Source organism: Condylura cristata, unplaced genomic scaffold (assembly GCF_000260355.1).
Source record: "Condylura cristata isolate star-nosed mole 26May11 unplaced genomic scaffold, ConCri1.0 scaffold00001, whole genome shotgun sequence".
NCBI classification, from domain to species: Eukaryota; Metazoa; Chordata; class Mammalia; order Eulipotyphla; family Talpidae; genus Condylura; species Condylura cristata.
The window spans coordinates 88,382,424-88,393,888 of record NW_004567102.1 but is presented as its reverse complement, the minus strand read 5'-3'; the positions used below and the strand labels follow the sequence as shown (position 1 = coordinate 88,393,888).

At 43.7% G+C, this 11,465-nt stretch overlaps 2 protein-coding genes across 2 annotated transcripts in view; one reads left to right on the top strand and one right to left on the bottom strand.

Annotated features, from left to right (window-relative positions):
* The window catches only part of PACRG (PARK2 co-regulated), a 225,426-nt gene extending 214,287 nt beyond the window's left edge, over positions 1-11,139 (bottom strand). The window contains exon 1 of the mRNA XM_004674176.1: positions 10,719-11,139. Coding sequence (XP_004674233.1) covers positions 10,719-10,874 — 156 coding nt within the window. The 5' untranslated portion in view covers positions 10,875-11,139. The remainder of the gene's footprint in view (positions 1-10,718) is intronic.
* Positions 11,140-11,296: 157 nt separating this feature from the next.
* The window catches only part of PARK2 (parkin RBR E3 ubiquitin protein ligase), a 945,331-nt gene continuing 945,162 nt past the window's right edge, over positions 11,297-11,465 (top strand). The window contains exon 1 of the mRNA XM_012723328.1: positions 11,297-11,415. Coding sequence (XP_012578782.1) covers positions 11,409-11,415 — 7 coding nt within the window. The 5' untranslated portion in view covers positions 11,297-11,408. The remainder of the gene's footprint in view (positions 11,416-11,465) is intronic.

The window sequence follows — 11,465 nt, the reverse complement described above, 5'->3', positions numbered from 1 at the left end:
AACTTGAATTGGCTTAGGAGCATGTCTAAAACATCAACTATTACTTATACAACAAAATCATTCTAAATAAAATAATCACTTTTTTTCCTAAAAGACGTAACGTCGGTAAATAAGCAACTTCATGGCTAATGATATTTAAAATGAGTATTTGGTTAAGACCATATATAGATATGGATGGATGGAAAACTTGAAAGTAAGTCTCTCCCTGACCATAATTTTTTTCTCTACCACAGACAAACAAATCACCTCACATATGCCTTTAGAGTTTCAATTTCTGGATCCCAAAGGTTAAATATAAGTCTCATGCCTCACTCTCCATCACAGAGTTAGCAGTCACCTGTTCATCAAACTTCGGTGTGCCTCTTACACGCCTGTGGGCACTGTCCAGTTGCCGGTGGGTCTGCATAACCCCCCATTGCCTCACAGGGGACACTGACCTTTAAGTCAATCCACATGAGGGAAAGTCGAAGCCAAACCAAATCCTCTCTTCCAAATGTCACTTTGAGGTAATGCATTAAATTGGAAATGAACAATTGAAAAACTAAATACATCTTTGTCAGAAAACAAAATTGTTGAAATACTAGAGACAAATTCTAGCATTCTGGGGACCTCCAGTACGTGTGAGTGAAGCTTACACTCAGCATGAAGTCATTTTTAGAACTCTTAAGACATGAATGCGACAGTCCTCCTGACATGGTTAGAGAGGAGTACAGGTGTGCATCATGACAAAGTTGTCTTCATCATTGTCTGATTTGTGTTTGAAACTTGTTTCCTTTTGCAATTTTTTGCTCCTTACCAATCAAACACATAAGTGATGTGAACATTTAATGATAGAAATGGACAGCAAAGCAGGGACATACAAAGAAATAGGAGAGGACTTCAGAATGTACCTGCCTATTTCAGACTGGCCTAAGGAGGAGGGCGTGCTTGTCACCCATGATGTACATATTAAATGGATGGTGCTCTTGTACAGATGGTTTCTGTACCTTGAGCAGTAAGTCATCTATAATCAATAGGCAAAAATATCCTTTTCCAAGTTTCTATAAAATATTTCTAGATCTTATTCTAGACAACTAATAAATCCAAGCAGCTAAGTAAAGCTATAAAAAACAAATTATATAACCACCAAGCATGAAATCTATTAATAAAAACTCCCAATTGAAACATGATGATAAAGTCCCAACCAGGGAGGAAAATAATGCCCCTAGAAAACAGCCATATAAAAATGGAAAGTAAAAATACAATTACATATTTTTAATAAGCATGATAACCTATTAAAGATGAAGATATGTAAAACCAAGACTTGGGATACAGCGAAGTGATAGGTCACAAAGTCAACATTACAAAAAGCTGTTGCATTTTTATACACCGATAATGAATACAAAGAAATTAAGAAAATAATTCCACTTGCAGCAACTTCAAAAAGAATCAAATACCTTGGAATTATCCTAACCGAGGAGCTAAAGGATCAATACAATGAGAAGTACACGTTATTATTAAAGATTTAGATCATGACAGAAGGCGGTGGAAAGACCTCCACTGGTTATGGATTGGGAGAATCAATATAATCAAAATGAATATCCTACCTAAAGCTATAGCTAGATTTCACACAATCCCCATTAAAACACCAACAATATTCTTCTAAGAAATTGAACCAAAAATATTGAAATTTATATAGAAGCATAAAAGGCCTCAAACAGCAAAATCAATTCTGAGAAAAAAAGCAGAAAGAAGCATCCCATTACGTGACTTTAAACTATACTGCAAAGCAACAGAGATTAAAAAACAATATGATATCAGCACAAAAATAGACACATGGATCAATGGAATAGAATCAAAAGCCCAGAAATAAATCCACTCACATATCAATACTTCATTTACCATAAAGCGGCTACAAACACATCATGGGGAGAGGAGCCACTCTTCAAGAAACCGGCTGGAAACTGGCCGGTGTCAAAGAATGAAGTCACGTCTGATTCATGTACCAAAAAGAGTTCAACGAGATTAAGGAATTCGCTTTCAGACCTGCAATGGTAAAAAACACAGACTAAACGGGGAGGCAGTTATCATAGGACTTAGGATAAAATGGTTTTGGTGACTCGACCCTATGACAAGGGAAATAAAAGCAAAATTAAACCATTGGGATGACCTCCAGTGAAATCATTTTACACAGGAAAGAAAGTATCGGGTTAAAAAGACACCCGACTGAGGGCGATATTCAGACCCACAAAGGCTCATACACAGTCACGTCTTACACGACTTAACTGCAAAAGCCACAGAGGAGTGGGCCCGAGCAGACCGACCGTTCCCAAGAGGAGACCCAGTACTTGGAAAGGGTCACCGTTGCCTCCGGCACGGCCAGCCGGCTGGGCACAGGGACGCACGCGCTCCACAGCGCCGTGCCCACGGCGGGTGCCCACGCGGGAGAGGAGCCCGCTGCTCCCTGCGGGGCGTGGGCTGGCGCAGCCAGTGGGGTCAGTGATCTGCGCCTTCCTGAAGCATTTAAAAATTTGGAAAGACCTTAGGGCCCAGCAGCCCATTCCTGGGCAAGCCCCATGCAAAGAATGCCAAGCCGTCAACTCAAAACCCAATGCTCTGCGGAGCTTCCTGCAGCACCGCTCCCGAAGCCCAGAGACAGCACCCGGCCCTGGGAGGAGGCCTGGCTCAGGAGAGCTCAGCATCGCGTGGCCGGCAGCAGGAGACGCCCCTGGCCACTGGCACAGCAGGGATGTTGTCACTTATGGCAAAATGGAGGGCGCCGCAGAGGCCTGCGGAGTAAAGCAAGTCACAGGTGTAGAGAGGAATGTTGGATATTTACATAGCAGATGATTAGACAATCGGATGTCCTGGCAGAAATTAATAAATCAAGTGAGGTTTCTGGGGCTAAGAGGGGCAGGGGTCAGTAAAGGGCCAGAAGGGATACGGGCGTGGGGGTAGAAATTGTAAAGCTACTTGGAATAAGGGAGATCAAGATAAAGCAAGTAAGAGTAGAAGTAAGAAATCTAATATGAAAACCAGAATTGTTATTGTTACTAGTATTGTTATTATTATATAAAGGAGATAATATATAATCAGAGAAATAAAAGGAGTGAAACATACCAGAAGTAAATCTAATAAAGGAAAAATGAATAAATGAGCAGTGAGAATATGATGGCAGGTAATAAAATGTAAAGCTGCACCCCAGATGTAGGACAGGATGCCAATTCTGCACAAAATCATGCACGCGAGCTTTTTGGGGGTAATTCAAGAGTGATTAACTAGTGTGAAGGATTTGATATTTAATGTTCCTCTTTTAAGTAGTCTCTTAAAATTCTTCCTAAAATGTTTCCTTTTTTTCTCTTGAAAATAATCATTCAAAAACACAATATTCAAATAATACAATGGGCCCTCCCTGATGGCCCAAGGGGTTCAAGCACAGCATTCCGAAGCTGTCCAGAGCAGCTGCAGTGTAAGTTCACCAGGGAGTGACTCCCAGGGCGCAGCAGACCTCTCCTGTCTCCCCGCTGCTCCCCTCAGCACTGGATTTCAGCTGATCCGCCTGTTCTGCTCCCCACTCTGTCTCTGCTGAATCCTCTCACTTCCCACACCTGGGGCCTGTACCCCAGCTCTTGTGTGCATAATAAAAATTTTTAAAAATAAAATAATGTATTAAATGCAATATATTAAATAAATTATCGTTTGTGCAGAAGGCAAGTGTAGTATACATATTTAATTTTCTAAAGAAAGTTTTAGCTTTATGTTATAGGCATATCATTTTGTTCTAGAAGGGAGACATAATCCCCTCCAGTCCCCATAGTTGAGCCTCTCCAAGCAACCCCATCTCCCCAGCTGCTGGGGAGCTGGACTCCATATCTGTGTCCCTCGAAGTCCATGCGTTGAGGCGCTACTCCCCAAGGGGTTGGTATCTGGGTAGGGTCTTTGTAGGTGATCAGAGTGTGGTTAGGTCATGGGCTGGGTGGGTTAACTGCTCTCTGAGGTGAGTGAGAGGGAGGACATGCGAGAACTCAGGAAGCCAGACTGTGGCTGGCCGAGAAGGGAAGGTTTGACAAAAAGAAACTCCAGCAGCACCTTGATCTTGGACTTGGCAGCCTCCAGTGCCATGAGGAACAGCTGTGGTGTCAGCCATCCAGCCTGCGGTGGCTGGCCAGCAGCGGAGGGATCAGCTGCCTTTACCTCAGTGCCCAGGGAAGGGAGAGGCAAGGGCCTGTGGGGCGTGACTGGGAGACATCTTCTCCCTGACAGGTGAAAGCCACAGTGATCACTTATACTTAGTTTTGAAGTTAAACACATAGTGGATGAACAAGAAAATAAGGGCTACTAAACATTAGAATACCAGGTGACATTAACTTTATATTAACATCACAGACTGAAGGAGAAAAGCCTCACGATCGTGTCAGAGACGCAGAGAGCACCTTCGGTACAATGCAGTTATTGTATTGTACTTTCAGTACAATTTAATTATTCTCACACACACACAAATCCCGAGCCCATTGTGAATAGATGGCAATCACCCCCAAGTTATCCTGTATATTCAATTTCATTCTAACCAAAACCCCAAAAGGAGTTCCAGGAAACTGACAACTTACCCTAAAATTTCTCTACATAGTAATCAAAGACCAAGAACATCAGAGGAGAGAAATGGTGGAACCGCCTCAGCATGCGCTGAGACTTGTAAAGTCACAGCCCTGAGGCCGGGCTGCAGGCTCAGAGACACACAAATAGGCTGAGAGGACAGAGCAGAGTCCCGGACACGACGCATCATGGCTGTCGATGTGCGGTCCCGTAGGGAACAGGCCAGCGCAAAGCCCACGCTCTTCTAAACACATGACTTGGTGACTGACACACTGACAGCCTACGTGGACATTATAAGAAAAATAAGTATCAGGCTTAAAACATTATTTCTGAAACTAGGTACAAACTATACTAACCATGAAGAGAGACTTTGATAAATGTAACTGTTTAAATTTTCTGTGCATCCAGGAAAATACAAAATAAAAGTATAAAGATGAGACAGGGATTTATGACTCCATATTCAGAATGGACCCAGATTCAGAGCATGTAAATAGTAAATAGCACTTCCAAGTCAGTAAGAGCAGGGCAGACAACCCAATGGGATAAGGGGCAGAGGTTTGGGGGGAGGGTCACAGAGGATGAAGCCCATAGATAAGAAAGAAACTGCGAGAGGAAATGCATCATCCACTATCAGGGAGATGCAGGGTTAAAACAAGGCCCGCACTGACCCCTTAGGTTGGCACATTGCTCAGCCTTCCGTCACCCTCATGAAGACTGTTGAAGTGACCCCTAGGACAGTCAAATCCGAATCTTGGTGGGTGGGACACAGAACCAGTCTTCCAGCTGTAGAGAGAGGTCCGATCACAACCAGTCGAGAACCACAGCCTTAGCTGATCCGGACTCATTCCCAAACACATCCTGAAGGGGGCTGAGCGGCATCCCCACACGGCGCAGGGGTGGTAGGCGGGTGGCAGGCAGGATGGGGTGCTCCTATCCCCAACCTAGAGTCTCTGCCCACCAGAAGAGAGTGACAAAGGCCGAGTCAAGCCTTGAAGGTGGGAATGCCAATCAAAATATCACTCAAACCTTATGGAGTCTTCACATGCTTGGGATCTCTGACTTCAAAAATTGTATGTCAAGGGGATCTTTAAAATACATAAAAATGTCTATTGGGAACACCAAATGCTCAATAGACCTTTCAAAGAATTTTTAACCATATTAGTCACAAAAATTAAATACACACACACACACACACACACAAACACACACATTTAATAGCCAAAATCCCCAAAGCAACCTGGATGAATGATTAAATAAGTGATGGTATACTCAGAGGACAGAATTTTTTGAAAATTTTAAGTGCCTATGAGAAGCTTGCAATGATATATACATTATTAGCATGTTAGAACAAACTCACGAAGTTTCACTCAGATTATAATCATACACGATACAAAATAAATATGCAAGGTGTATGAACATAGGTGCCTATATACACAAATGCTAGTCATAAGTACGTATATACTTTGCATAAAAAAATGTTGACTATTTGACGACTTTTACACATGTATTTAATCGGTATAATCATGACAATTATTTTTGGCAAAAAATAATAAGTAGAAAATACAGATTGCAAGCAGAATGAGCAGGATGCCTGTGCTGTCATCTCCCAGAGCCTCGCCCACTGCCGCGTTTCCTTTTTGTCTCCTTGTCTCTTTGCTCACCAAACATCATCCCCTCCTGGAAGCCCTGGCAGGTCCAGCCTCTACCCGCCTCACCGCCTCACACACCCTCCCCCACCCTGATAAGAACAACAGCCACCCCATTCCTGCAAGGAACTGAAATCTGGCCGAGGTAAGCCGGCCCTGGGAATGCTGGGCCACCACAAGCCGGCAGCGTGTCCCTCATCAGTTCAAACCCATGCAGAATCCAATTCCTCAGGAACCATTTTGCTATCCACTACTTGGCTCTCCGTGAAGTCGTTTATAGATGAAATTTGCTACTTTTTCTTGGTAAGAAGTAAAAATGTAGATCTGGTTATATTGCACATATTTAAAATGCTACATGACTAATTTCTCTGAGAGAGTGGCACAGAGAAAGCTGGAACCCCCTGTAGGAATTCAGTCTGTGGAGGTGGGTAGGCTACTTCTGTGCTAATGAGAACTGTGCAATGTTCTACTTTTGGCAACAGAAGCCAAGAAGCTCAGAATTAAATATGAACATCAATCAATATATATACTGACCCTTATGAATGGCAAGATTGATTCTCTTTTCTTTAGCTCAGGCTTTTAACTTTAATTACCTTTTATTTCATTGTTTACTATTGTCCATTCTATTTTGGTTCTGATCAATTTAATTTCAAAGCCTTGTTGTAATGTATATGCATTTCATGACTAGACAATTAAATTGGCCAAGAAACACGTTATAAATGATTGCATCAATAAAATGTGACATAATTGTTTTCTCCCCTATATATATATACATACAATGCATATACATTATATATAATATACATCTTATATATATAATATTATATATATGTGTGTGTATATATATTAAGATTTATTTATTTTATGCATACAGAACTGGGGTACAGGCCAGAGGTGCAGGGGCGGTGAGAGGCTTCACCAGGCAGATGGAGGAAGTACACTGCTGAGGGGAGCAGCCGGCGGGGTCCAGCTGGCGGGGTCAGGAGAGGTCTGCCACACCATGTGGGTCACCTCAGGGTGGGGATCGAACTCATGCTGAAGGCTTAAGCTGATTAGTGCTGTGCTTTAACCTGCTGCACCATCAGGGGGGGCCAATGTATATATTTTAAATTTTAATAAGAGAGGGATGAAAGTCCCCAGTAAGAGAATGGAAAGAGACCCACAGAGTAGGAAACTGTACTTGTGATACATGTATTTCCAAGTGTCTTATAGAAAATAAAATAAAAAGGACTGAAAGTAAATAAAATCAAGACAGACAAACAGGTAAAAAGCCTTGAAAAGTCGCCACCAGGGCCCTCCCTGGTGGCACAACAGGTTAGGACACAGCGCTGCTGCAGCTGCTTCAGTGTGAGTTCCATCCCCCCCCCAGGTACCCCCAAAGTCACAGCAGACCTCCCCTGTCTCGGCACTGCTCCCCTCAGCAGTGCACTTCGTCCATCTGCCTGTCCTGCTCCCCGCTCTGTCTCTGGTGAAGCCTCCCGTCGCCCCTGAGTCTCTGGCCTGTCCCCCAGTTCCGTGTGCACAAATAAATAAATCTTTAAATAAAAAGAAAAGAAAAGTCACCTCATAAAAGAGGACACCAAATGCTCAATAGACACTTGAAACAACTTTTAACTCTATTGGTCACAAAAATGAAACATGAAGCCCACAGTGAGATCTCGTTGCCACCCACTGGAACAACAGAGGCCACCGGGAGGACGGGAGCCCCAGAGCACCCGGCGCTTGGAGCCGTAAGAGCGGCCTGACGGGTAGCTGGGTACCAGAGACCAGCCGGATGCCACCAACAGAGATGGCAGGGACGAAAAGGGAAGGCTTAGGAGTGCCGGCCCACGAAGACGGCCCTGGGCCCTGTCCCGGGAGGCTCTGCTTCTCTCCCCCTGCCCGCCGGGAGGACTGGACCCCCGCCGGGAGGACTGGACCCCCGGCAGGGAGTCCACCAAGCCTCCGGCCTCACGCTACGGGACGAGGAGCAAACACACACAGCTTCCAGGGCTCGGAGCTGCCTCCGGAAGCAGTGCCCACCCTCGGGTGCCGAGGGGCCTGGTCTTACGTGAGAGAACGAGCTTCCCTCTTAATGTCTGTTACCACTTGGTCTCAGCCAGAGCAGCCACGTCAGTCTCTTAACATTTCATTTACAGATATTGAGCATTACGACTCTGTGTTGAGTGAATGCATGTTTGTAAGTGTGAAGGCTTCTGTGTCATGACGTCATGTGAGCACAGGACGACTTCCCTCTCCATTCAGCTGTGCTACAAAGCTTTAGTTGAAGTCAGTTTCTCTATCATCAGAATCTTGGGCCTGCTCCCTAATTTAGCTGGTTCTCATCTCTACTATACCACAGACAGTATCTTCAAAGGGAAAAAGAAAGTGCAACCCTCTAGTTCTTTGAAGGCAAACATGGTAACTACGTAACAGTGAATTTCAAGCTGGCAGGGAGGCAGCCTGTGTCTCCAGGGCCCATGCTCATGCCCTTCGCGAGAGCCCCAGAATGCTGACTTACTTGTCATGGAAGTATTTGAAAGAAGGAACTGAATTGGAATCCAAACACTAGGAAGATGATTTGTGAGTTTGTGGAACGGGGCGTTATTATCTAACCTTTGAGACTGATATATTATTTTCTGAATAGAAATAAATCTTGAGAGAGGTAGAGATATTTTGACTTTTTAACAAGAGGTTTTACACAGTTAAAGACAGAAATGGTGAAGTGTAAACATGGGTTTTAATGCCTATGCCTCTGAAGTTAATTTATAAGACAGTATTGTCTTTTCCTTATCATATCAAGGAACAGGAGTGTTTTGATGAGGCCAAGTCCTCCGAACTGTGCTTAGTAAGTTCTTACCATAGCTTAAGAAAGAAAGAAAACAGTTGTTGGTTGGATGATTAGATGGGTGAATGAATAATGTTAGCATCTAAGAGTTATGATTTCCATTAAATTAAGTGAAATAATGGCTTATTTTTAAGATCTTAGTAAAGAAGCAGATATTATACTGAGATTTTCCTTAAAAATATAAAAATGAGAATATAATTTTTCAAATACATTGCTCATAAAGAAGCTTGCTTCATCATCATTGCTATGCTTTGAGTCTTGTAAGCATAGTTAATATATTTGACATTACCAAAATCTTTGATTTTAAAGAACAATCAATAACAAAGTATAAAGCTGTGTTGAAATATAAATATGTTTATGAATATAGGCTTAGAGAAAAGAGAGATAACCAATATTTTACATTTGTAATGAAAAATAACATTGAAAAAAACTCAAGTTTGTAATCATAGTCATAGCCTTTGTGTAGAAGAAAAACAGTTGGCTTGGAAGTATTATTCATCCTAGAGTGCAAATATATAGCATTCTGTACTGCTGATGAACGAGTCATGCTGACTCCCAAGACCACTTCCTCATGTGAAGTACACCCGATAAGACTGTGGCTATAATAAGTAGGACTTCCAGGAATTTTAATGACTTTAAATCAACTGTCACACACTCCAGTGACCAGAAGATCCTTATGTGTAGACATATGGCTAGTGCAGCGAGATAATCTGTTTCATGCTTGCATTTTAAGGATGTGGTTTAGGAATAAGGTATTAGTTTTGCAACATTTATGTAAGCAAATAATGTGACACTGGAAAGTAACATTATTCATTTAACATAATGAGTTGCTATACAATAAGTCAGATCCTCCCAGAGTGTTAAGTTATGCAAATTTGAAAACCACATTTATTATTTAATCTCTCATTCCCAGGCAGGTGCTTACTCAATTGCAAAATCTGATTTAGAATACAAATTTAAAGCTGTTTAATTTTTTAAAATCATGCATGTGGCTAAATCATTTGTGTGCATTTTAAACCCCTTCCCTTCCAAATTGTATTGGGAATATTTTACTTTTACTACCATAACAGAACTGAAATACAAATTGTATTACTAGGCAGCTACACTGGAACTGAAACTTGGATTCTTTGAAATCCATAATTTAAAAGATTTATCTGGAAATACACTTCAGATTAAGTTGCCTTGTTCAACTCTTACAGGCTGACCTCACTTTGTAATAGAGAGTCTTTACTGTAAATGCTAGGATCTGACATTTCCTAGGTTAAATTAGAATTCTCATTGTGGAATACTTACTGGAGTTATGTGCCCCTCTCTACAGTAGCACATATCAAATTGTGTGAGAGTTTATGATTTCGAAGAACTCACTCTCTACAGGCCCTTTGCTGCATGGGGTTCTTTTAAGAATGGATATCTAAAGGGTTTTTAAAGCCTTTACGTAAATAGCTTAAGAGTAATTTGACTCAGGAGGCGGGTGCATGTGTGGCCATCCTTCATCACTTGCCCAAGGTCCTCCTAACTGTCTAGTCTGACCTCGCGGCGTTGGCCACCATCTGAATTTTGGCAAATACCACGCAGGACATGGACTCAGAATCCATCCTGAGGCAGCTGACCTCTGTCACCTGGCGCCCCTGCCTCGAGCGGAGCGAGTGCATTCGTTCAGGGAGATCACTTACGACTGAGTTTTTCATCATGGCTTTGACTGTGAAGCCCTCAGAGACCAGGGAGTGAGGCTGGTGTACCGGGAGCGACTGTTGTGCCAGCAGCTTGGTCCTCTTCGGCATCTTGTCTGGGCATTTGCTTAAGCTCAGGGTCTCTTTTTCTGCCACCATCTTCCTAGAAATTGTCTTGTTCTCATAAAACGTGTAATAAAAGAGTCAGTGGGTTTTACGGATGTGAAAAGAAGGTCGGGAAAAAAATGTAACAAAAAACCGCGTTAGTGGTAGAAATTCAACCCCTCCTGGCGCCCAGGTCCATCCAGATGTTTGGCAGCTCCTAGGTGAAGGGAGTTGAGGGAAGGGAGGGGCGGGAAGAGGGCAGGACCTCAGCGAGAGCTGCAACAAGCTTCCAAAGTAAGCTTCCTGGTTGCTAAGCGACGCGTCAACACTGCGTCCGAATGGCCCCGCCCCCCCGTGACGTACGTTTCCTGGGTTGTCAGCCGGAAGGGCGGCGGGCGGAGAAACTACGCGATAAAACTACGACTCCCAGAAGGCCGCGGGGCGCGCGCCGAGTCCGCTGCGCCCTCGGCGACCCGGCTCGCGGGCGGGGTGGATTTAACCCCGGAGCGCCTCTGGCTGGAGGCGCGGTCGGGCGCCGGTGCGCGCAGAGGCCCCAGTCGCCCAGCCGCCGCCACCTGCCCCGTGACCATGATAGGTACGTGGTGCCTGCCAGGTACAGCCTCTCTGCGCCGCCCCGCGCCCGGC